The sequence below is a fragment of the Physella acuta genome, unplaced genomic scaffold (genome assembly GCF_028476545.2).
Source record: "Physella acuta isolate Inbredline_101_S28 unplaced genomic scaffold, ASM2847654v3 ptg002236l, whole genome shotgun sequence".
NCBI lineage: Eukaryota > Metazoa > Mollusca > Gastropoda > Physidae > Physella > Physella acuta.
The window spans coordinates 7,982-34,230 of record NW_026733736.1 but is presented as its reverse complement, the minus strand read 5'-3'; the positions used below and the strand labels follow the sequence as shown (position 1 = coordinate 34,230).

At 32.9% G+C, this 26,249-nt stretch overlaps 3 protein-coding genes across 4 annotated transcripts; 2 read left to right on the top strand and 1 right to left on the bottom strand.

The window, feature by feature from the left end:
- The first annotated feature begins 1,995 nt into the window (after positions 1-1,995).
- Positions 1,996-24,676, top strand: LOC131932628 (cytokine-like nuclear factor N-PAC). Its single transcript, XM_059289569.1, has 15 exons — positions 1,996-2,096; positions 2,193-2,229; positions 2,673-2,755; positions 3,309-3,438; positions 3,746-3,868; positions 4,702-4,746; positions 5,624-5,706; positions 6,491-6,656; positions 9,125-9,259; positions 20,335-20,445; positions 20,807-20,908; positions 21,091-21,256; positions 21,674-21,853; positions 22,198-22,389; positions 23,120-24,676. Exons 1-15 carry the CDS (start codon positions 2,062-2,064, stop codon positions 23,173-23,175), a joined length of 1,644 nt encoding a protein of 547 aa, XP_059145552.1. The 5' UTR covers positions 1,996-2,061; the 3' UTR covers positions 23,176-24,676.
- Positions 11,529-19,643, bottom strand: LOC131932627 (leucine-rich repeat and immunoglobulin-like domain-containing nogo receptor-interacting protein 2). Of its 2 annotated transcripts, none has more exons than XM_059289568.1 (3): positions 19,546-19,643; positions 18,623-18,909; positions 11,529-15,118 (listed from the first exon to the last, which is right to left on the bottom strand). In XM_059289568.1, exon 3 carries the CDS (start codon positions 15,050-15,052, stop codon positions 12,545-12,547), a length of 2,508 nt encoding a protein of 835 aa, XP_059145551.1. In that variant the 5' UTR covers positions 15,053-15,118; positions 18,623-18,909; positions 19,546-19,643; the 3' UTR covers positions 11,529-12,544. The 2 variants fall into 2 exon arrangements, with proteins under 2 accessions (XP_059145551.1, XP_059145550.1); XM_059289567.1 differs by having other exon boundaries at positions 18,634-18,909.
- Positions 15,798-18,100, top strand: LOC131932629 (uncharacterized). Its single transcript, XM_059289570.1, has 3 exons — positions 15,798-16,113; positions 16,860-16,975; positions 17,115-18,100. Exons 1-3 carry the CDS (start codon positions 15,963-15,965, stop codon positions 17,154-17,156), a joined length of 309 nt encoding a protein of 102 aa, XP_059145553.1. The 5' UTR covers positions 15,798-15,962; the 3' UTR covers positions 17,157-18,100.
- Positions 24,677-26,249: the final 1,573 nt, after the last annotated feature.

Below are 26,249 nucleotides of genomic sequence, written 5' to 3'. Positions count from 1 at the left end.
ATCTTTATGAATCTTCTGGATGGTAGGGCAATTATAGGAACGGTTAAAAAAAATATAATTTTTTTTTCTTTTTTGTCAGTTTTAGACGGACGTCAGTTTATTGTGTGTATGAAGGGGCGGTTGACTTACAGGAAGATATTTAGCTATGAACGAACCTTTAAGCCTAGGTAATTCTTTCCTTGTTGTGAAAGCTGTAAATACACCCGCAAATCTGAATGTTAGGATTAAAGTTTCTTCTCCTTTGGCGACAGTAGCCAAAAAAAAATTATTTCCAGAATTTTTATCCTTTCGGGAAACAGTTTTTCAGACTCAGTCTTAGGTTACAAAATAGAGGCGTAGCGACTCGAGGCGAACTTTATTTATGCCCCCCCCCCCCCCCCCAGCTACGCCACTGGTTTCGAAAGTCCACCGAAACCAAGTGACTTTGTGGTTTCCATGGGAAATAATGCAACGGGAAAAACGTACAATATTCGCACCACAAAATTGTGAAAAAAAGAAAATAAACTTTGAAACAGATGTGTGAATATAGCTACTTTTCTTATGTAGGTTTCTAAGGGGGGTGTATCTTGTCGTTGTACTAAATAGTAGGCCCAGTACTTTTTTCTCCGGGAGGTGGGGGGGGGGGAGGAGGTGGCGGACTAAAATTTCCGGGGTCGGACACTGTTCAAAGTATATGTGTATATATTTCCTATATAAATTCCATTTTGTTCTTTAAAAGTGATGCCTGGAAGAAACTCTAAGTAGGCCCCTACCTGCTTTTTTTTAACAGGAGGGTCACATGTCGCCATAAAAAGCTAGACCACTCTTACAGCTGACATTAAAAATTAGCATTTCAGCATTTACCCTGACATTCAATCCCGCTAACAAAGCTTCAATACTACAGCAAGCCAACATAGTAATTTAAATAGTAGTGTATTTTTATATATTTAAAGAAAATCATTTATTTTATACTTTTTAGTGCATTATTACATAAAAGCTAGTTATTAAAACGTTTTTATGCATTTTTTCAGTACTCTATTTTTACTTTATACGAAGAATAGAGAAAGTATTGTAATCGTGAAAAAAAATAGAGATTTTTGCAAATCTCGGCGTTTTACACCTCCTGAGTCGGAAAAACATAGTTTTGCAATCTTGTCCGTATGTGTGTGTGTATGTGCGTGTGTGTGTCTGTATGTGTGTCTGTAAACACGATAACTTGAGTACCGTTACAGAGGTTGATGAAATTTCATGTATAAGTATTATATCAAATGTGTAGTTCTGTATCAACTTTTCAGCGATTTATGTAAGATTGCATTGTCTACATGTATTGACCTATACGTGCCAACTTTGAAACCAATCTGTCAGTTAAAAGTGGCCTATATTTCGCTCGAGCATTTCGATCTAGACAGACAGACTGGCGACAGACAGAGAAAGCAAGTTAAATAAAAGCTTGTGATAAATATCTTATTTTGTCTTTACATTAGACCTATTATATGTAAACTTGTTATTTTAAAGTTTTATTTCCATATAGAATCTTGGCCAGTGGCTAACTAAATAAAATTAATTTGCTCGGTGCAACGCCGCCTTTTTTCTGTTGATTTTCAGAAATAAAATTATTTTTAAAATTCATTTTGAGGTATTTTTTTAAACTTTATATCTATATAAATTATAATCTAATGGCTACTGTTTTTGTATAGCCAAATCATAATTTCTCATTTGATTCAATATAAAACCCCTTGTATTGTTTTATTTTTAAACATGCCCTCCGGCATCATTTTGTATTGCTCTTTTTAAAACTATTCCATTTTATACGAATTTTACGGAAAAATCGTATCTGTAAGCAGCAGTTGTGGGATTTTTAAAAACAAATAGTCTTTAAAAAATAAGTCTGTGGTTTAAAATAAAAGTAATTTTCCTCTCGGAGTTTTCCAGCTTTACATAGATCTACCCTGCTTGTATAGTTAGGTCTAGTAACATAAGGCCCTACAGTAAAACAAACACCGTTAACTCGGTCACATTGACCTCAAACCAAGCTCTTCCCACAATCCTCTACTTCCTCAAGAAAGAGTGTTGACAAGCATCATGGCGACCAATTTCAAAATTGGAGATCTTGTGTGGTATGAAAATGCTAATATTTGTATTGTGTGTATAATTAATCTTTGTTGCATATGATAGCAGTTATAGAATACTATATTCTTTGTGTCTAATTGCAGGGCAAAGATGAAAGGGTTCCAGGCTTGGCCAGGAAAGGTATGGATACCGGCTTTCCTACTTCGCTCTCCCTGTTCAGCATGATGAAGCCTAGCGTGCCTTGAAGCACACAGTACATTCAGTGTCCTAATCTATTGAGCTTGATTTTTTTATGTGTGATCTTTTCATAGATAGAATCTAACGCAATTTTGTTTTTAAATTAAATGTATTTGACATGCCAAAGCTTTAAAAAATACCAATTTATAGGCTAAAGTTTATTTTATTATTTTTAGTGGCCCAGCCTAGACTAGCAGCTGAGCTACTGAACTAGAATTACTAGTCACTAGAACTAGAGATCTACTGAGCCTAGGCTATACATCATGCTGTAGTCCAAGGCAGCTAGTGTTTTTTATTAATATCAATTATTAATAACATTTTGATTTTGTCAGATCATCATAATTGTAATTTTTAATTTCATGCATTTTGATGTTTTTCTTCCACAGATAGTGGAACCCAAGGATGGTGTTAAAAAGCCTTCCAACAAGAAGAATGTCCATTTTGTCTATTTCTACGGCTCTGAAAACTAGTAAGTTATTTATGTTAGATTGGTTTTAGATGATTTCTGAAAATCAAGAACCATAACTGCTGTTCTTTTAATTTTCTTTTTTAAAACAAGCACAATGGTTAGGCATCCACCATTAAATAGGCATGTTAAACTACAAAATACAGTTTATATATGCCTATTGATCTAAGGCAATAACTTATTTGTTTGGTAAAAGATAAGTAAGAAAATCAGTTTATGTAGGGCCTAAACAATAAGGCTCAATAATTGACCAATATTGTTACCTAATTGTTGGGTATTTAAAACTTACAATTTAGCCTACTTTACACATGCATTTCACCCAGCATTGTTGAATTACTATTTTTTTTTAAAGATGTAATCTTGGAGGAAAATAAAACATACTATGTCTATGATACTTGATTTACAAACTTTGAAAATACTGTAGTTTGTCTACTTTAAGATCATAATGCTACTTGATGAAGTATTAAAAATGACATATGGTCTAATAAGTATATTAATTTGCAATATTGAGTATTTTCTAATATTTAAAAAATTTAACAATGTTTTTCTTCTTTAGTGCTTGGATACAGGAAGAAAATATTTATCCTTACCCTGAATACAAGAGCAAATATGAAGGCAGTTCTCGTATTCCTCGAGGCTTTAAGGAAGCTTTAGAAGCTATTGAAAATGAACACCAGGCCATACTTGTAAATAATATAATATAATATTTTAAATTTATTCTTTTCACCATATTTCTTGGTAGTTTTTTTTTTTTTTAATGTTTCATAGTTTGCAATTTCATTCATGAATCATTTTCAAAATTATATATACCCCTAGAATATAAGGTATTGTGACTATTTTTCTAGGATATGTATAATATATTCACAAAATTACTAGGTTGTGATAAAGATTGCCTGTGGATTTTTACAAAATGTGTATGTACGGCCAACAGTGCCACATTTGAAGTTTACTCATTTATTTTTATTATTTAACCTTTCTAAATGTAATTTTTAGGCTTCTGGACCCTTGGAAAACCTACCATCTATTGATGAGGAAGTAGCACTGATGCAGCACAAATCTATGGGATCTGATGGTGTCGAAGTGGCCCCATCCTCCAGCTCTAGCAGTGCTAAAAAGGCTAGTACATTTATTTTAATTTTGATGTATCAATAAATTTAATTTTTTTACAGTAAATGAATAGTACACCTTTGAATTTATTAATAGCACCTTTTAAATTACATTAGCATGGGGTACAATGTATTATTTTGTTAATGTTGGGAATTTTAAGCAGCTTTATAATTAATAACAAAGAAGTGTTGTAAAAAGCAGGCATTGTTGCAAAATTATTGAAAAAAATGTGAATCAGAAACAAAATATTTTCTAATGTAAGAGATTACAGAATAAGAAGAGACTTATTTTGCTATATTTTTTAAACGCATCATTTACAAGGATTTACATTTTACAAAATGGTCTGTCATCGTTTTATTTATTTAGTGATAACATTTAAGTTTTTAGTTAAGTAAAGTTTCCTTTTCAAACCTGACGGTCTATGGGGGCAAGTGAAGTAGAGTTCACTTGTTTCTGTGACCTCGGCATATGAAGAGATAGTGTGGTCAGCACTATGCTCAGCCGCCTTTACTCTCCCTAACGTGAGTTAGGTACCCATCAGAGTTGGGTGGACTCAAGGACGGTCTACTAACTTGAACCCGGATTCGAACTCGAGACTTACGGGTTAGCAGTCCAGCTCTCTACCGCTAGACCACTCCATCCCATTAGTTTTTAGTATCAGCTGCTTTTTATTTAAAAGAAGGCTGTTAAATTGGTGATAAGACTGTTGATGTGGGCATTCTGTTAAATACCTACTCTTTCCTGTTACTAAAATAACATTTTTTTTCTGTACCCTTCTTTTGTTTTTTCCAAGTATGTATTTTAACATACTGAAAATTGTTTTTATTATTCTGCAACTCCAGGTATCCAAAAAACCCAAAGAAGGTAAAGAATCACAGAGCAGAAAGGTAATTGTGTTTACTTTATAATGTGTAAAAAATTTAATCACTTTATATGTACTGTATATGAAACAATCGGTTATTGGCCTTAAGGGCAGGTTAAACCCCCAAATTAAAAATTTGGTGTTAAGACTTTTTTGAGTGATACGGAAGTTGTAACTAACATAGTATATGAAAAAAGTTGCAAAAAAAATCACTAAAAGTTATGGTTTTGTGAAAATATTTTCTAAAAAATGTCATTTTTTAGGGTAAAATAGCTCAAAATTAGCTCTCATTGAAATCACAATAACATAGCTTCTGTTTGTCAGAATAACATGAATCAGAGTGATTTAATAAAATGTATTAGCAGTTTATTAATATAAGGTTATATCTCCTTGGAGTATGTGACATCTCAAATTTTGATTTATACCACCGTAAAATCTATGGCCCTCCTTTTGGTATCATCATAGTTGGGAAAGTAACAATAGTGTTTAAAATTGCTTGTAAAGCCGATCAGCTCTGCCCAGTCCACAAATACACAATGCTTTAAATGAAATTTAAATTTACTGTAAGTGGAATTTGTGTTTTATTTTTGTATTAAAATTTAAAACACATCTTACTAGGTCTGCACAGACTAGTGTTATTTTTTAAATTTTTTTAAAGCCAGTGGTTAGGTAAAGATCAGTGATTTAGATTTTGTTAAACTTTTCTGAACTAAATAAAACTGACTGCTGGTTTTTTTTTTTTAAGTTTGGTGTATACTCTGTTGGTAGTTGTAATTATCTGTTGTATAAATTTCAGTAGATGTAAAGCTGGTGTTGATATAACTTTATTCGCTTTGAAGGCAATTTTCTTTTTTTAAATTTATATCGAGATATTAATGTATTGATTTTTATTTTGCTTACAGAGCAAACTTAAATCTCCAGTTAGAAAGGGTAGCTCTGGTGTCAAACGTCCTAGTGACAGTGGAACTCCATCAGCAACCAAAAAGTAAGTTCATACAATTCTTCTTACTCCTTTAATTACATATCTCATAGTTTTAATATTAGCTATAAGATCCTGTTTATCTAGGGTGTTAAGTTGTTGAAACCTGCTAGTAAAATATAGCATTTTCTTAAGGGGGTCGACATGGTTCAATCGGTAAAGCTCATGGTTGCTAAACATAAAAGGATTGAGTGCGAACCCTCGGGCAGATGAGTCTCGTTAGGGCAGCCACTCTTCTAAAAGAGACAACTCTAAAATTAAACAACTACTGCCTTGTAGTTTGTTCTTGGTTGGACAAAGGCTATGGAAGCAAATCCAAAAAGGAAATCTGTCTGAAATCAGAGTCAATGGCCTCAATGACACTTAACCAGTTGACACGTAAAATCAGAGTCAATGGCCTCAATGACACTTAACCAGTTGACACGTATACTTAATAATGTTGGAGGGAATCCCTACCAACACTAAATTTAAGAAAGAAGAAAAAGCATTTTCTTTATATAAAAAAAATTAAACTTCTTTTAAACATGTTAATAAATAAATTTGTTTAAATAATGGATTTAGTTCTTTTTTTCTTGGACCCCAAATGTCAGATAACATGTGATTATCATAGAACTGCAGGGTGGCTTTGTGCAATCAATATACCTTTCCAATTAAAAATGTAACCTAATAATTTTACATATTAAAGTAAAAATTTACATTTATATTAGTATGGTTTTCCTCCGCTCCGCGCATTAAATATAAAATATGCTTAATGTATCAAAAGCTTAAGTCTTACACATTGCATGTACAGGTTTTTTATGACCAAGAGCCATAAAACTACAGACTTAGATGACACACCAAAGACCGGGGATGATTCCATGAGAGAATCTTATCATTTTACACACACTATTGGTGTTGGGGATGTAGGAGTGGGAACCAAGCTGGAGGAATATGATGAAGTTGAGTCTGAGGAAAAGGTACATTGAATATCTCTTACTTTTTGCATTTCCCTTTTAATGCTCATAATTATCTAAACTTGTCTTTCACACATTTAGATAAGAAAATATAATTCATATTTAGTCTAAAGAAAAAAAAAGCCACATTGTTTTTAAAAATATAGATATAGTTTTTACAAACTTTTATTTAGTTTCCTTACTTTTTCAGTCTTAGATAAAATCTTACAATAGAAATTCCAATCACTTTTACCCAAACCAAATGTTTCATTTTTAGTGAAATAATTAATTATTGCTACAAATAGTTAAGTAGTGCAGTGTTTTTAATTTTAGATATCCTTCCAACTGGTGCCCTGTTTTAGTCATTAGATTTTCTTCATACAAAAATTGAAATACAAATATCTAACACTGTAATATAACCAACTTTTATATCTGCATTAAAAAGAAGAAAATAAAATAATTTTCTTTAAATATAACAATGAACCATTATTTAGATACTTTTAAATACAAGCATTGGGGGCTCATAAGATCTTACAAATTTTATTTACGTACATTAATCTAAAATCCCCATCATTTGAAAATATTCTTTGTCTTACTATTGAACCTTGAGCTGTTATAAAGAGAAGTCTAGGATATTAATTTGGAATTTTAAGTTAACTTTTAACTTTTCATTCACGCTATGCCCATTAGGAAGAGGATTTTTAAAAATTTAACTTAATAGTATTTAATTTGTCTTTTACAGAGATATATATATATATATATACTTTGTAAAAGGTTTTTATATTATAAATTTGTAATTTCTCAGAATAATGTTTTGGATACAGTTAACATTAAACTATCATTACTCAGTGACAGTTAAAATCAGCATTAACATGCTTTACTGCCAACTGAAAACTTAAGATCAGCCGTTGGTGCTAAGTGACTCAAACCATTGTGGAAGGTCAAAAATATTTCAACTATCCATTAATAGGTCTTTTTTATTTAGAGATGGGCATACACACTCCACACTAATAATGGTGCATTGTAATATTAAACAAAAATATATTTCATTTATTCTTTTTGTGCATATAACAGCTTATCATTAGAATATTTATATATTGATTATTTAGCATTACAACTTTTTTCTTGGTTCTCTATAGTTGTGTTCATTGCAGCAAAATTTGTGTCTCAGTTTCGGACCATTCTTCTTCTGTGATTTTTCTTTAACTTATCGCATAAGTTCATCACAGACAACATTGCATTAAAAGTTAAATTTTGTTCTCTCTAGATATTACAATTTAAAAAGTCATTACAAATTATTTTCTCACCTACATAATATAATAACAAAAGGGGAATAACTAGGTTGTATAATTGAGTTGCATGAGTGGTTCACAAATATTACAGCAGAGGTTGACACTCATATAGGGAATATAATACACACCATGGAGTGACTTTCATTTGAGACTGTTATTATGGGTGGTGTAAAATTTTGAGTTTGATAGTGATAATCTTGTTAAGAATGATCATGACCTTTTTTTAAGTAATGAAAATAAACCTAGACTTTGAAAATCATAATCAACTAAAATTCTTAGTGTCTTTGTGGTCAGTTCCTGGTCCACTGGTTCACATATATTGCATTTAATTATATTTTCATTTAATTATATTTTCATTGTCCAGTACTTTCTGTTTGTGTTCAGTAAGTAAAAGAATACCCTAGCTAGTAGCCTGACCTGCCTCACAATGCCACAGCAAGGGTTGTTAGTTAGGGGTCACACTAACCTTGCAGATGTACTGTGGCCATTGACATTAATGCATGTATTTAGGATTTTACCTTTCAATTTAACCAACACTTGTTTACTCTATCCAGCCTTAGCTTGCTGATGAAAATTAATTAAATGAACTTGGCTATTATTTCTAAGCTTTTTTAAAAATATCTTGTTTGTCTAATTGGCATCATTTTAAAATTTAATCACAACTTGCCTCTTTCTTAAAAAATACACCAATGGCAATTAGCCTATAATGATGATAAATTTGGTGATAATTTATTATGGCTTTAGAAAATGATAGCTTGTTTGCACAAAAAAAGAATAACAGGTGAAAAGTATTATTCTTAAATAATAATACTTTTGTTTCTGAAATTCATTAATCAGGGGTATGCAGTAATGTGAAATGACTGCCTATTTCTCAAGTTGCTGAAAATATAGTACTTTAGACATGAACTATTTTTAAAATAATAAAGATTTTAGTAAATTGATGATTTCATGGTTTGTTGGAACCAGCTACTTTAAATATGTTTTAATAAAGTTAAAATTAGTAATTTTGTTCACTTTATGTTTGTTGGCCATGCCATGTTTGTTAAATCAGAACAAGGTTCAATAATTTTTTTACTAAGAGTTCTTCTAACAAGCCAATACATTTTTTTTAGGTGTCTACATAAAATGATCTAATTTATTAAGGTATAGAATAAATGGAAGTAAATGGATATGGTTATTGTTCTTATTGCTTGTTTACAGATATCTGGAAAAACAGTTATACCAACTCCTTTAAGGATTGGTTTTCTTGGTCTTGGCATTATGGGTCAGGGAATGGTAATGAATCTTCTAAGATCTGGTCATGAAGTCACTGTTTGGAACAGAACAGCTACAAAGGTAAGTTGTTTTGCCTTTTTTTAGCTCTTCTCAGCTTACATTCTTCATGTTATTTCCTCCCTTTTTGGCCTTAGGATGTTTTCTTGTAACTTTAAAAACAGGTTAAATGATAGCATTACAAAACAATCACATGAGCTCTTTTTATGAATATTTTATAAAATTTGAAATCAGAGGATAGAAAATACAAAGTCTGCTTTATATAAAATACTAACCGTCCTGGCCAGGCCCTGCTCTGGCCTCTGTGAAAAACCTCTCTGTTAAGGACCATTACCTGTGTGTTTAGTAATCATCATATACCCAGCATTGCCCACCCTAACCACAACCAACCAAAACAAAAAAACGCAAACATAAACACAACACAATTACTAATACAAACGAAAACAAAAACCTAACAACAAACCCAACCACTACCACAAACACCAATACAAACACAATGAAAAAGCAAACGAAAACAAACCAAATTCAAACATAACCACAACACAACCACAACACAATCCGGGACGGCTACTATTATATTAAATGGTATATCTTCTTGTAGTTTGGTGCAGGTGTCTATAAAATAGCTTTCTGGTGCGACCGACTAAAACGAATTCCCCTTCGTGCGCATAAAAGGAAAGACAAAATGAATGCGCAAAAAAAAAGACACAAATAATAACCTGCGGAAATTCCCTTTCGCGAATAAAGATGTCTTTTGTTGGTTCACCTGTCTTTGATTAAAAATAATAAGAAGAAATCAGTATGTTCAGTGTATGGAATAAATAAAAGGCAGAATTAAAAATACCGACATTGCACTAAATCAATCCCCGCTAATTATGTAATTATTTTTTTTCTAACACCAAAACAAAAGTAATAAAAAGTAAATTCTTCAACCCCCCCCCCCCCCCCCCCGATTTAATGGGTTTTTTTAAAAAGGGAAGTAACTGTGTTTTTCCTAATCTAGGGACGTAATGAGCGCTAAAGGACTAAATGCAAATACATTTCAGACACAATTAGAAATTTGATAAACGTTGATATACTTTTTTTTTTTTTAATTTTATGTAATGTTCATAATTTAAAATTATTATTCTAAGTATGTAAAATGAAAACTGTTTTTAAAGACCTTCAATATTCTTTTTTAACTCATAAATTTAGACCATGAACACTATAATAATCTAACACTTGAATCCATAGAAGTATCATTTTTTCTTATATTCCTTTGAATTTCACGATATACAAACATACAGAATTGAACTTTAAATATTAGATTTCATGCATCAGCTGCTAAGAATGTTTGAACCAAAGACAGACTTCCTTGGCTAAGTTCTTTTGAAATTGTAACTTTTTGTGTGCACATTTCCTATCTCCTTATCAACTACCCCAAAAAAAAGTTATACTTGCACTTGACTCTCAATTGGAAATATTTTTCTGCTCGTGGATAATTTCCTTCCTTTTGTAGCTTCAGTGTTGGTGGATTTTTTTTTTTTTTTGCTAACATTTCAAGTTAACATACATGTTAACTAACATCTTGAAAAGATGCTGTTAGTATGGTTTTTAAATTGCAGTATGACCATTTTGGTCTACTTCTTACCTCGCATTACTAACTGAAAATCTTGTTAACTCTTTCATTGCCCAAGTTTAGACATTTTAAAAGCACTTCTGCTTTGTTCTCTCATGACTACACCCTTAGAGTGCTTACTCTACCTTTCTATTAAATAATTGCAGGCTCTATACATTAGATTTAAATGGGCATTATGACAACTCCCTCAAGTGTTTAGGGTGGAATGTGTCACAGCTGACTAAACTGAAGCTGTGCTTGGCTTTATTGTCAGCTCCTGCATAGCATCATCTTACTGCTGAGTTATTTTAACTGTGCTTCTTTTGATGCAGTCAGAAATATTACAGGATTACATAAATACTTTGAGTAATACAGTTCTAATTTAATGAACACATTAAACTTTATTTTCTTCTCTGTCTACTGCTATTAAGCCTGGGAAGCAGATGATTATAAAATGGATGGGTCCCTTGAAAGCTATTGATGTTTATGTGTACAATCAGTTATTTCCTTTAGAGTTCGTTGTTTTGTAAGCAACAAGATCAGCGTATATTTTATAGGAAAGATAACTATCATATCTCCTATTCTCTCTCTATTCTTTCATTGGTGCTTAGAAATAATTTCCCGGTTGGTTGCTCAAGTGTAACACCAGCTGTCTGCCTTGTGGTTTAATAACTTGCCTTATTTGTTCATTAAGTTCAAAGAACAACACAATAACAATCAAAAGAAAGACATATCTCCATGGCAAAATAAATAGTTTATTTGACTTCAAAAAATTAAAATATACAAAGGTCCCTGATGTGATCTGATGGAATCTTGATAAGGGAATTAGAAAGTTTTATTGCAATAAAATTGAAGAAGCTAATCTCATTTAAGTACTTCTGTTTACATTACTATATTAAAGCATTGTATTATAAGAATAATACATGGTATTAAATTTAAGATGAACAAATTAAAGGTGTGTATACGTCTTGCTAATACTGAATGATGAACAGATGATGGTGGTTTAAAAATAATATTGAAATCCTTCACTGTAATATCCTACTTTTTTATAACACAACAACCATGATCATAAAAATAGTGCAAAGACATTGTGCATTATTAGAATAATATTTCAATTATCCTTTCAACATTTAAAAACTACATTATATGAGTTGTTGTTTTTTTAAATAACTTCTACTTTAATAATTATTGCACACACACAGTGAACTAACAAATTACATTACATATTCTACATACAGTAAACAATAAATAGCAATATCATCTTGTAATCTATTATTTAATTCTCACCAGCCTCTTTTATTTTTAAACCTTCCATATAATATTAATACATACTTAATAATAATTAAACTTTGGTGTATCTTAAGTGTACAGTTCAAAGGGCAGTCTTACTGACTCATTAAATTGAACTGGCTTACTTAAGACTCAGCATTATTTAAATTACTTAACATGGTTATTATAATAATAATGTTTGAACAAACACATAGGCAACAAATAAGTGTTTTAAGTGAACTCTAAGATAAGTTCTTAACACTCTCAAGAACAAGTTACAGTACTGTTGAGCATTAGATTTTATTTAACATGATAATAATAATAATCAGATCATTAATCACCAAACTGAGACATCAAATTGCTTCTCCCTAATGACATACAACAGGATGTGGAAAACATTATTTGTAATATTAATCTCATTGGTTACAAATCTGGGGTATTTTTTTAGAATATAAAAAGTTAGGTTAGCCATGGATCAAGTATCAAACATTAGTTTCTGACACATACTGATTGCTCATTTTTGACTGGTATTCTATGTTCATTCCGTCTTCCACTTGTGTTTGAACCTTAGCAGGTGAACTGTTAGGTGTTACAAATGCTCCATCCCCTTCTGGGTTCCTTGCTGCTGAGTCCTCGATGTTAATCTCATCTTGGTTTTTAAGGGAATCTGTCGTGTCACCGTGGAAACCAGCTAGATGTTCTTCGCTGTCACACTGCCATAAAACTCCTCTCTGTTCCATATCTATTGTTGTTTGCACATGAATGACAGAACAATTTTCACTGGAGCTAGAGCTAAGGTTTGTTGGTGGATGCATGAAGTCCACCTCGCAGCTCTCTTCCAGGCTTGTGGCGGGACTGCTGGCAGCGGTAGTGTACTCAGACAAGGGGGAATCTATGCGGTCATCATCTCCCAGTAAATCTATATCAAACATCATGCTTTCTGTACGCATGCATTCTGTCTCAACAACATTCCGGCAGTTCTCTAGGTTCATTGTATCCAGAAGTTTCAGTACATGCTGCTGTTGTAGTTTGTATGTCTCCCTCAATTTGTCTAGCTGGTTGCAACCATAGTCTCGGATTCTAACTATCTGGTTGTTGGCCCTCTCTCTGATCTGCATGATCTGGTTGCTAGAATAGTCCCGGAGTTGGCAGAGTTTAGAGTTGTAGTTGTCTCGCACTTTCTCCACCTGGTTGGAACAGCCACGCTTCATCTTTGTAACTTGTGATGTATAGTTACGATGGAGTTTATCTCTTTGGATGTGGTACTGGTTTCTAACACGTGCCAACTGGTGTGTGTAGTTTTCATGAATCCTGCTGATTTGAGTGGTTTTATAGATGGTCAAGTTCTCTAGCATCTGTCTAATAATTTCTCTCCTTCGTTTATTTACTAGACGTCTTGCAATCCAAGATATTATAACATAGATTAAATTCAGAGTGAAAAAGGCTAAAGCACATAGAAGGCCTACTATGATTGCAAATATTTTTACATCTGTGGAAAGCTTACAGTTGAGAAAGATTTCAATGCGGGTGGATTGATTGTAATGGGCATTGCTAATGTAGCACTTGTAAGACCCTGTATCAGTCCTTAGCATGTAATCTATGTAAAGTGAACCATCAGAAAGTAGAATAATTCTGTTGGGTTGTGAGGACACCTCTGGGTAATAAGAAGAGCTGTGGTGCCACTCATGGTCTTTGTGGAATTCTGAGTCAGGCTCTATATCAGCTGGTGTTAGTAAGTGTTCAACTGCATTAGGGTAATAGTAATGGTAATAAAATCTGGACCCAGTTGGTGTCACCCACTTGATGATACCAGGCTCCTCTGCTTCATATGGGCACCTCAATAGTAGTTGAGATCCAAGTTGTGCATGGACTGTGTTGGTTATATTGTGTAGTTGGATAGGCTGGCACTGAACACTAGTTAGGTTTTGTAGTTGGCCATAGTCTGAAGTACATTGGAGTGAAGATTGGAATTTATTTGCTGCATGAGCTAGCCATATATTGACACAAGAACAATTGAACATGTTTTCCCTAAGGTCTACTTGTATTAGCTCCTGGTTGTTGTAAAAAGTAATCTCTGAAAGTTGTTGTAGTCCAGTATTGGACAAATCCAACACCTGCAAACTGACCAGTGGTTTGAATAAGTCTGGATGGATGAACTGAAGGTTAGGGTTGTAGCTGAGATTAAGTTGCCTAAGCTGTGTGAGACCTTGAAAAGCTGTATGTGATATATTGACCAGGTTTGTCATGTTGGCCAGAGAGAGTGATCTCAGATTTGGAGGAAAGACTGCCTTTTGTATAATTGAAATATTATTGAAGTCTAGGTTTAAATACTCTAGTTGGTGCAGACCTTCTATCTTGTCTAGATGTTGTAGAGAAGTGTTGGCTATGTATAAACTTATTAGGGATGGAAGGAATAAAAATTGGTCTGGATGTATCACAAATAGTGGATTGTTAGTTAGATCCAAATGGATTAGGTCAGGCATTGGAGAGATGACAGGCATCAACTGAATGTTGTTGTTGTTAAGATATAAATACTTGAGTTTTGAAAGAACTTGTACTTGGTCCAGAACATCTGCTGAAAGCTGGTTGTAACTTAGGTCTAAAATTGTCAGACTTTCTAGGGAGATCATTGTTATATTGCTGATACTTGTTAGGTAGTTGTGGCTCAGATTCAAACTTTGTAAATTTTGGAGGCTTAAAAATATATTTTTATCAAACTGTTGAATTTGATTGTCTGAGAAATCTAAAGATTCTATGGTCTGCTGGTTGAGATAAAGGTCAGCGATGGAGCTGCTGTCATTAGTGTCCATATCGGAAAGACTTAGGTTGTCTAATAAAACATCATCAGACTGGATGTGGATCACCACAGCTGTTAGATTCTTATGAGAGCAATTAATGCTTGATTGAACACAGTTGCAGTTGTCTGGACATTTTAGTCCTGAAGAAAGGCTGAGCACTCCAAATATCAACAGAACCAATGTAGGCAGCATGGCTTAATCTTAGAGCTGCTAATTTGATGTCAATTTTCTTACATCATGTAGCAAAACTGTATGGCCCTGCCAAAAACACAAATAGAAATAAACCTGAAATATTATATTTATTCTAAAAAGCAAAAATAACTAGATCTAGAGCTTTTTTTTTTTTACTATAATTAAAATTAAAAACTATAATGTATTAAACATTTTAAATTATTAGGCATTAGATATAGATCTACTTTAATTAAAGAATAGTATTTAGTTTGAAGAATGTAGATCTCGCTATAGCTTGAAACAAAGAATAAAAGTCTATAGGCCTACTAGATCTATAACTTGTAGTAGATTTAATAGACTAGAGCTAGACAAGCTACAGAATTTAAGTTCAATCAAGATACTAGATTTTATATTATTAGGATAACTAGATTCTAGATTTCTAGATCTAGATCTAGATCTAGATCTCTAGACTATTTCTAGTTTTTTGCCCATTAAAAAAAGATAGATTCCAGATATTCTAGATCTAGGAATAGGATTGAGTAGATTCACGGACAGAAACATTCTATTTCTATAGGCCTACTTAGTCTAGATTCTAATAGGTATTCTAAATGAGCCGAAAAATTTAAGCCGGTTTTAAAAAATTTTGGTCGCGTTGCGGCATCGCGCGGCGGTCCGACCCCATAAGACATACGCAATTAGAAACCACTGATTTAGAAAGTAGAATGGTAGCTCTGTAAGATGGTATAACTTTATCAGCTGTATAATATAATTAAATGCTAAAAATGTTCAATTTAAAATTTTAAAATGATTTTTTTCCATGAAAAAATAATTTTACAGCCGCCAAAGTTGTATATTCCGAAAGGGCATCCAATTTGCCATAAAACTGTTACGATTTAATGAACACTCCATGTATGGGGTCGGACCGCAGTAAATGAAACCAATGTATACAAATCGCGACGACCCGCATCTAAATTTCGCCGGCTTGAGTCAAGATTTTGTTGAATTCCGGAACACCCGACCTCGGTTCAGAGCAAGATTTTGTGTTTATTCGTTGATTACAGTGGATTTAAAAACACGTGCAGGTAAGTTGAATGCATATTATATTACTAGCTATATTCTATTTATTTATGATTAACTGCTGCTTTAATACATTTGAATATTAGTGTCCGCTTATCGGTAATTGCTCCACGCTTAAAAAAAATTTTTCCAAAAAATTATCTAGCCTTTTTTAAAAGTCAGTTGTATTTAATTTATGGTCACTGAAATAAAAAAGGAATGCGCAATTAAATCAAAAAGATGTTTAAAAGGATGATAGAATTTAATTTGTTTTAGTAAATTATGTTACTTAATAACATCGGCCGATTAAACTATCAATATTTTGTCGATATTTCAAGCCGATTGTCCGCCATGTTTTTTTTTTACTTTCTCGTAGTGTTGGATTCAACTATTATATTACCGCAGCGGTTAACAGCATACTTTCAATTTATTGTAGCATTGTTTTTTTTGTCTTTCCTAGTTTAATAGTTAACTATTCTATATATGTGCAGTAGTTACATTAAATTTTAGAATATTACGATCTTTTACATTTTTTATCTCTAGATTTATTGTAAAGACGACTTAAAATAAAATGTAGCCCCCCTTCCATAATAGTTTAGTCCAAAGTTGTTTCTAGATTTAGTCTAGATCAATTTAGTAGATTAGTTAGATTCACTATTGCTTTCATGTTAATATTTAGATCTAGTAGTAGAACTATCTATAGTGCTTACATTTAATATCTAAAAAGCATTGAGCAGCCTTACTTTTAATATTATTATTATTCTATTTACAGAGCAAGATATTAGCATAAAAGAAAGGGGAACCTCATTGGCCTACCAAAAATTTTGTATTGTTGTGAAAGCAACAGCAGGACTCCTGAATACTTTTGAAGGAAACCATATGTCAAATGTTAGTATTGTATGCACTTTGCTTATTATTTATAATGATGTAATGTTACATGATTGATATCTAAGTTGGTATAAAGATATACAGGCCTGCTATATAAGTCAGTATATTTGAAATGCTTATTAATTGTTTTTATTCACAGACATTTTCTATACTCTGGACCAATGGAAGGATCCCTTACTAGATTCCATAATTTGATCTGTAACCTTGAAGAAGACAAACTCAACCAGGATATTGACTATTAATTGCAATGCTACACAACCTCATAGAGAACTTTCCCAATCAGGATATTGACCTGTCTTTTTGAACCTGCTCTAAGATTTCTGATAATTGTATAAGTTAGGACCTAGACATTTCCAGAAGTTGACTTTGATCAATAACTAACTAGAAGAAATAAATATACTAGTAACAAGTAAATTTATGCTAAACAAGTCATGATTAGGAACCAGAGTAACAAAACTAGATGAACATCACAACTCTATTAGGGTAATTTAAAAAGAATTTCAGTTTAATTAGTTATCTTACTTCGTCAGTTTTTAAAATGCATGGAATTTCTTCTTATTATAGGATATAAGTAAAGTAGTAGTATAGTTATTTAGTTTTTTATAACAAAGTAATGCTAACATGTTTCCTACACAATTTATATTACTTTCTTAAAAGTAAGAACACTTTTTGCAAGATGTTAGGTATTGAAAATTCTTGATTTTGGGCGTTAAGGAAGGATGCCTTGTATTGTTTTGCAGAATGATTATTTTATGTCTCTGTGTTTATTATATATTAAGAACATCATGTGCTTAAAGTTGGTGTAAAATTTATTAAGATACCTTACTTAAATATTTTTTAATAATTTTTTGAAAAAGGATGAAATTTCTAATTTTTATAAACTGACCTTGCTGAATCTGGTCTCGCTAATTACTTTCTTTATTAATTCTTTACCTGCTTATTTTATATTAACATGGTTTGAATTTCCTTTCTTAGAACATTTATATTATGAATGTGGCTTAATTAGTTGATTTTCTATGATTTTTTAAAAATGACTGTAAATTAACTTTTTGTCTCCCTTTTCGTACTTCGGTAAAATTGTGCTTTGGCTCATTTTTATGTGAATAAATTTTCTATTTATATCTGTCTGACTACCTTGAAAAAAATTGGGTTTGCTATTTGTATTACTGGCTGTGTGTGCAAGAAATTTGAGAGTTCTAACTTAGTTATTGTAGAAGTTAGTAGGGGTCTCAAATAGACCCTTTACTGTTCAAAAAGCGAACGCATTTTTTGAGTTTTAAAAAATTCATAACTTTTTTAAAAATGGACATACATCAATAAATTTGGTGTTTCTGTTCTGATGAAAACAGTCTCTATCAGGTGGAAGTGTTAAATTTTATTTAATTTCATTAAAAAAATTTCATTTTGAATACCTAATTCTAATATCTAGATCTAATATCCCGGCGGTGAAGCCTAGCCATCCTCCGTATCTCATCGCTGAAACATCACTTCGTTCCAGCCAGCGCCATTGTTCGATTGTTTGCAGTTGGTGTGTTGGCACGATTTTGTGGCCTTTTTTTTTAAATTTCCGATTTTCAAATTCACATTAGTTAACAAATCATAAGAGAATAACTACAAATGATTTTATTTAAACTAATTACATAGCACCTGTCACTTACTGAATGCTTCCCTCCACAATATTCGCCGCTGGGATTTAAACTCTACAGCTTTTTATGTGCCAGATGCTGTAGTGAACACACTAGTTGGTTTATGTGTAGCTGGTGTGTGCTGGTGGCGGTGATGGGAGAATACTCTAGCCACGGTGCTCGAGGCCAGTGTTGCGCTGCGTGGCGCGCTCGCTTGAAGCTGTCAGTTATTCAGTGTATGCCAACCCGCCGTCGTCGCTAGTCTTTGTCCTCGAACTGACCTCACGCATACGCCTCATTGTTCAAAAGCTGTTAACAAGTAGACCCTTTAATTACGACAGAAACAGTTTCATTAGTTTACATCGCTTTTAACTACTGTATTATTATTAAGTTTCTTGTCAGAATTACAGGTTGCAGTATAAAATTCCCCCCCCCCCCCCGCACACACACACACACACATACGTTAATGAATTTCACGGTCGATAATGTTGCTGTATGCTCGTCAACATTTACATTTCAAAGGCAAATTAAGATAGCAGGAGACTTGATAAGAATGATAAACGTTATCACTCGAGCACTATCTCATGAACTCAATGTAGTGTTAAGAGATACCGTAGAGATAACCTCCGTTGATAGTGGACGAGTTGCTTAAAATAGATGTTTACAGTTAACTTCGTTACAAATAATAATACTCGTTCGTTTATATGAACTGAGCTTGTGGCGGAAAACAAAAACATGAAGCCGTGGTGGGCGTATTGTAAGCTTATTGTATTTTATATAGATCTAACAGTAAATCTGATTGGCTGTGGGCCTAACAAACGAAACTGATTTGGCCTAGACGTGCAATACAGATGATAACCATGCCTACCTGCCGATTCAGAACACACATTAAGGCTAAGCTCTAATTCAAACGACATAAGCTTGACAATGCACCAACCAACCTACCGTTGCCAGTGACATCTAACGTCTACTCCATTTTGAGTGAGTCAAATCTGCTGCACTGGCGCATTCACCCGCCTTCGACAAATACAATGATCGACCGGGCGCTACGTTACCGGAGGTCTATTTATAGCCCTGCTGTACTCAACATTTCTACTGCATCAAGTACCAGAGACGGGAGCTAATCGATCAAGGTGTCGTAGCGGGCTCTAGTTTGATGGAGTTACGTCAACTAATCAATATTTAATACAGCTAAGCACCATGTTAAGTCTACGTGTGTGGCCAGTGAAATGGATGCGGGCGTAGTTACACGTCTAATTATAGGTTCTAGGAAAGAATTATTCCAGGCCTCCTCATCCCATAAATATTTTAATTATATTTTTTAAAAAAACTTTTTTTTTTGAATACTTATAAAAGATTGGCTAGTACAAATTAGGTCTTTATCCACATTTCATGTTTAAGTTTTTTTTTTTTTATCTTGTTTAGTGAGATTAGATATTTTTATTTGCTTCCTTTTTACTCTACAATCTAATGTCTAAGCTATCTTTTGCTCTTGTTATTGTTTTGTTGTTTTATTTTGTTTTATTTATGTTACAAATAAAACATTTGTTTTAACCAAGGACATTATCTTCCCTTTCCCCCCCCCCCCCCAGACATTAATCCAAAGCTCAACATAGAAATCAATGACCTAATTTTAAAGAAACAGTACTTGTGTACTTAAAAATATAAAGGTTATAATGAATATTATTTGACTGCAGACTAAAAATAACCAAGTTTTTATTTTATTTTGTATAGTGTCGAGAGTTTGTGAAAGCAGGAGCTCTGAAAGGAAACAACCCTGCAGATGTGGTTCAGTCATGTGACATCACATTCACTTGTGTCGCTGACTCGACAGCAGTCAGAGATGTGAGAACTTTTTTTGTTTGCTGCTATACTACTACTACTATAATACAGTTATAGACATTTTTCAGTTTCACTTTTAGTCCAATGTTGTTAAGCCATGTTTTTATTTTTAACCCAGTGCCACTATATTACATTCATAATAAGCCAACTACACATCTATTTTCACTGACATAACATTTCAAGCTAAACTAAACGCCAGCCATTCCCAGAAATCTTAGAATATCAATATTTGTTGATCCCATAAATTTTAATAGTTTCTGAACAAAACATAACTGCGTTGATGCAATTCATAGACCACAAAATGCACACATCACAAAATAAATTGATACTCCTGGCTCATAGCTGTTAGTTTTGTCTTTTCTAGATCATGTTTGGTAACATGGGTGTGTTAGATGGTATCTCAAAGGGAAAATGCTACGTGGAGATGTCAACTGTAGATGAAGAGACAGTACAGGATGTAGCTGATGTACGTTACTTTTGGATTCACACTTCAACATACTGATACTCTAAACTTATTGTTTAAGTCCTATTGCTAAAAGTTTCAGGATTTTTGCAATATAATAGAAGTTAAAAATAATTTTTTTTTTTAAATGTTTGCACTTTGAAACAGAATTTTCAGATATTTTTTTTTACATAATAATTTCACAGGCTATCATGGCTAGAGGTGGTGCGTTCTTAGAGGCCCCAGTTTGTGGCAGCCGAGTGCCAGCATTAGAAGGACAGTTACTGATTTTGTCCTCAGGAGATCGCAAACTGTTTGATGATTGTTATTCATGCTTTGAGGCCATGGGGAAAAAATCTTTTTACCTTGGAAGTTAGTAACCACTTCTTTTTACTATGACTAAAGATGCAGTATTTTGCCTTAAATTGCATTGCTGTCGAGGGACTGGTGTGGTTGGGTAGGTAAAGCTCTTTGTTGCTAAATCGAAACAGTATAGGGCTCAAACCCCTGGGTAGATGAAGCTCAATACCTGAGGACAGCAACCCATCTAGGAGAGGAATTTTACAAAACCAAACAACTGCTGCCGTGTAATTTGTTCTTGGATGGACAAAGATTATGGAAGTAATTCCAGAAAGAAAAGAAGTCAATATGGCACATAACAAGTTGACACGTAATACTGAATGTGTTGAAGAAAATCCATTCCAACATGTTACATAACTTTTTGTATTTGACTTTTGTATGTTAGTTGTTTATTTAACTATTAATTTGGCTTAAAAATGAATTTTCTAGATGAAGTAGGCACAGCAACACGCATGAAGCTTATCCACAACATGATCTTAGGCAACATAGTGGCCAGCTTGGCTGAAGGCATGGCCCTGGCCGAGAAGGTTGGAATTGATCTGGAAGATTTTGCTGAAGTTCTCTCCCTTGGATCACTAGCCTGTCGCACAGTCAATCATAAGAGTCAAGGTATGTTTTACCTGGGGTTAACTTGTCATTTATTTGCATACAAGAATTTCAATGCAGGCTTTCCTGTATTTGTACAAAAACTGTAGTCTGACAGACTTTAGGCACAGCTTTTGTATTATTGAATTTTTATTGTTTATTCTTTTCATTTTTTTTATCCATTTAATGATAGTTTATAATTTTTTCGCTTAAGATTTCATTTAGTAAATGTAAACAAATGTATTTAATAATATAGAAAAGGCCATCTATTTAATGATTATTAGGTTGTGATTATATTTTGTTCATCATTTTATGTATCTGCTGCTATCTTTTAACTGGAACTGAAAAATTCCCTTTCTTGTCTGCAGCTATCCTGAATGGAAGATTCGACCCCCATTTCCCACTCCAGCACCAACAGAAAGATCTACGGTTAGTCCTAGGACTTGGAGACAGTGTGGAACAGCCCTTACACTTGGCAGCTGCTGCTAATGAGCTCTTTAAGAAGGCCAGAAGGATGGGTTATGGTGATGCTGATGTTGCTGCTGTCTTTAAGGCAGCCAGTAAGTTTATTACAATTCTAACATAATTCCTGGTGCAGGCTGAATATTAATTTTGCATTTCTAGAGCTTATCGAACAAACCTGTTTAGTGGTTATAGCTTGGGTCAATCTTGTCATTTCTTTCTCTTCTTCTCTCTCATTCTTCCTCCTCCTCCCCCCTTCCCTTAATTTATTAAGAAAAATATAAAATCATTTTTTAAATTAATTAGTACCTAAATAAATATTTCTATAAGTCCTGTGGATTTCCCTCAACATAATGTAGCTGATTAGTTGTCCAAGAAACTCTACTGCCTGTGAATAGAACATTGATCTCCCCTGCCTGCAAAAAAAATCTTGCTAAGGGGGTGATGTATTCCTATATTGATTTTTACCTAACTGGAAAAAAATGATGTGAGGTTTAGGCCTTGTTCTGTTAATGTTAGTTATCTGTCTAAAGAGATTTGCAAGCCTTGTGTTGAACATTAGTGTCAGGCTATTATTATCTGCTTAGCATATTTCACCCAATTTATTGTCCAAAGGATATATTGTAATGGATTGTTATAATTAGTTTAACCCTTTTAGCCCTGGGTGCTTACTATTTCATGTTGACCAGTCATATACAGTTCAGTTGTTGTTTTTTCCATTCCCAATTTTGTAAATCTCCATCAAATAAAAGAGTGAAAAAAGTTTAGAGATAATTTGATAATACTGGTGGCAAATGTGTAAAACGTTTTAATTTTTTTTTTTTCCAGATGAATTTGGAGCAGGAGAAAAAACAGATGCGGCCAATGACAGCCAGACAAAATAAGACAACCACAGCATAGACCTGAAAATCATCTTAAACTACTGAGTTAACACGTTATCTACTGAAGAGAAAGAATGTTTGTACTTACGTGACATCAATTGCTCCCAAAACCATGTTCACTCCATCTTTGTAACATTGGCTTTTTTGTGGCATCCACACAACTGTTTAGTTTTCATGATCTTTCTTTGTAATTAACTGAACTTGTAATGTTGATTTAAAACAGAAATTTTAAAATAAATTATATCTCCTCAATTAAATTATTTTTTTACTGATCTATCTTTGAGCTGGACTATAATGTTGACTGACCGCTTGCTGTTTTTAAAAAGACTGTAAAATGACTGTTATTTACCCTCTGACTTTATGGACCAAGTTGATCCCTAAAAAAATATTAAGGCATCTTTTAACTCTTTGTTGTTACGATTTTTTTTTTCTAAAACTTGAGCTATGTATATTTTTCTGTAGTAAAAAATTTTTTTTTCCTGAAATGGATAGTCTATGAAATATGCATGCATATCTAGACAAAGTATAAATTTTAGCATTGATATTATTGTGTGGACTCGCATGTTGATGGTAAGAGCTATGTTTTTATCAACTAGAAGAGGTTAAACGAACTGGCAAGTTATGGGGTAAAAGGGTGGGGGATTTTTTATGTGGAGATGATTTTTAAAAATGTTTCTCATTTGTTGTTAAGTTTTTGTTTTTAATCTTTAATATATCTGAATGTATGCATTTATGGATTATTTTTTTAAAACTTGGATTTAGTATTAATTGGAAGCAAGAATTTGTACTTTAGGTAAAGAACACCAGATGAAATGTTTAGTTCATCAAAAGAAATCAAAGATGTTGAGGCTTAGATACTAATGTATAACCAAGCATGCAAGTTCTCTTACTTTCTGCTTGTAAGTTCATTATGGGTAGAATCAACAACATGCAAGGTTCTTCATCTTTCTGTCTTTGATTTATTTTGAGTAATAAGTAATGAAAACAGATTTTGTGTTCTGTGTATTATATTTTACAATTACTAATTACATTGTTTTCCAAGTAGTTTTTGAACATATTTTTTTTTTATTAGCGATGATAAAAGCTTAAAACTATTTTGTTCGCAAATTTTTTTTGTCATTACATTTATAGATTGTGTATCAGGAAATTGATGCTGACACTGTGGAACAAATTTGTTTAATTTTAATCAAGGAAAATATGGTATCTTGTAAAGTTGTTTACCCATTACAAATTATTATTTTTTTTTTTGCTTTGTTAAAAGCTGTTAACAATATGTAATTATTTCACCTTTTAAATCTTTTTTTTTTTGTAAAGTAATGAGGAACGTTGTGACTTGTTTCTGTGCAAAGTTAGGAGTGCAATAGTTTTCAACAACGCGCAAGATTAATTCAGTTTTCTTGTAGTCTATTTTCAGTACAAGCTGGACGTAAGATACATTTTTTTTTTGCTACATTTTAATGTCATATACCATTACTATGTTTTCCAATAAAAATTATCATCATTAGGCTTGCTGGTTGTTCCCTCATCTACATGAGTTTGTTATTTAAGAAAGTTATTTATACCAATCTTTGTAGAATTATGTTCTTAATTTTTGATAAAGTAAGAACTTAAGATGAAATCTATTTTGCACTTCTTTATCATTTTCGATGTTTGTTACTTTGGGGGGGGGGGGGTTAAAAACCAATCACGTGTGTGTTATTATATTTTATATATATATATATATATATATATATATATATATATATATATATATATATGCCTCATATGTTCCATAATTACGTAATCGTAGCATTGTGCACACGAGAACAGTCTCCTTAACGTTAGACAGCAGTTATTTTTGGGTTGCAATACACCCCCCCCCCCTTTTGTCATGAAATCAGTGGGGTTTATTTGCTTAAACTATTTAGAACAATGGACCTTTATTTAGATCATGCCGGTACAATCTGCAGCCGCTCGATTTTGTCCAGGTACTATTAGAACTGGATCAACTCAATAGCTACCATTTCCGGGTCAAATCCTTTGTTCAAACAATTCTTTTTTTTCCCTACCCTTGACTGGTAAAAAAATTTGTGAAACTATTGTTGTATGTTACAAAATAAAACTCATAACAGTTACTGGAGGCAAAAAGAACTTAGTCCAGTTTAGTTAATGTGTTAGTTTCGTTCGTGTTTTTTCTGCATTCCACTTTTTAAAAATCTAAAAGAGCATTAGCGTGTCTTGAAATCCTTAGTAGAAAGTAAAACGAACTTACTATCTCACATAGTGCATTTACACCCCCACCCCACCCCGGTTCAAATTGTGGGTGGTTGGGTTGGAGTGAAGTGAAATGGTGTATATTTCTGTGTTTCCCTCTCGCTTAAAAATGACCAACACACCAAAAAAAAATGAGATCCCTTCTAGAATGGTCAAAACTGTGGGAGGTGAGAGGACGCTGTTTGACCCGCTTTCAATGTATGACTTGTGCCCACCGCTAGGGACAGTGCAAATTTTGTTTTCGTGGTTTTTTTTTTTTCCTTTTGGTATGCGTGTTGGGGGGGGGGGGGGGTGGGATGGAGGAGGGGATGCAGCGACTAAGGAAATCGTGCTTTTACAGAATGTTTTAATTAAGGTTTTTTTGTCCCACCGATGATGCGCTGATTCCAAAATGGACTTGAAACCAATTTTATTCAATTTTACTTTCGTGGACTTCTTTTGAATGTGCATCAAGGGTGTAAATAACGAGAATTCCAACTTAAAGAAAAATTACGATCTAAAGCGGTTTTAGTTCAAATTTTTTAAAAATAAAATTTAGTCGTTTTGTTTTATTTTTATCGTTGCAAGAATTGTGAAGTGGACAAAAAGCATGGGTAGGTATACGCCTAATACTAATATATTTCTCTAAACTTTTTAGTGGTATGTAGGTATTCTTACACGAAAACGTTTTAAAATATGTTGGTTAAGGTACTTTTTTTTGGTTTTCCAGAAACATAAATAACACGTAATAGTGATATTCCGAAAAACGTTACCAAAATCAAACACAAACGTTATTTTAAAGAAACTTCATTCAATTTCCACGTCCTTAACATAGTTATAAGTAT

Coding starts and splice junctions, on each gene's coding strand:
- LOC131932628 (XM_059289569.1), top strand. CDS start 2,062: ATGGCGACCAATTTCAAAATTGGAGATCTTGTGTG. Junction 4,747..5,623: donor AAGAATCACAGAGCAGAAAG/GTAATTGTGTTT, acceptor TTTTGCTTACAG/AGCAAACTTAAATCTCCAGT. Junction 22,390..23,119: donor TGCTGTCTTTAAGGCAGCCA/GTAAGTTTATTA, acceptor TTTTTTTTCCAG/ATGAATTTGGAGCAGGAGAA.
- LOC131932627 (XM_059289568.1), bottom strand. CDS start 15,052: ATGCTGCCTACATTGGTTCTGTTGATATTTGGAGTGCTCAGCCTTTCT.
- LOC131932629 (XM_059289570.1), top strand. CDS start 15,963: ATGAAACCAATGTATACAAATCGCGACGACCCGCATCTAAATTTCGCC. Junction 16,114..16,859: donor GGATTTAAAAACACGTGCAG/GTAAGTTGAATG, acceptor TTCTATTTACAG/AGCAAGATATTAGCATAAAA. Junction 16,976..17,114: donor AAGGAAACCATATGTCAAAT/GTTAGTATTGTA, acceptor TTTTATTCACAG/ACATTTTCTATACTCTGGAC.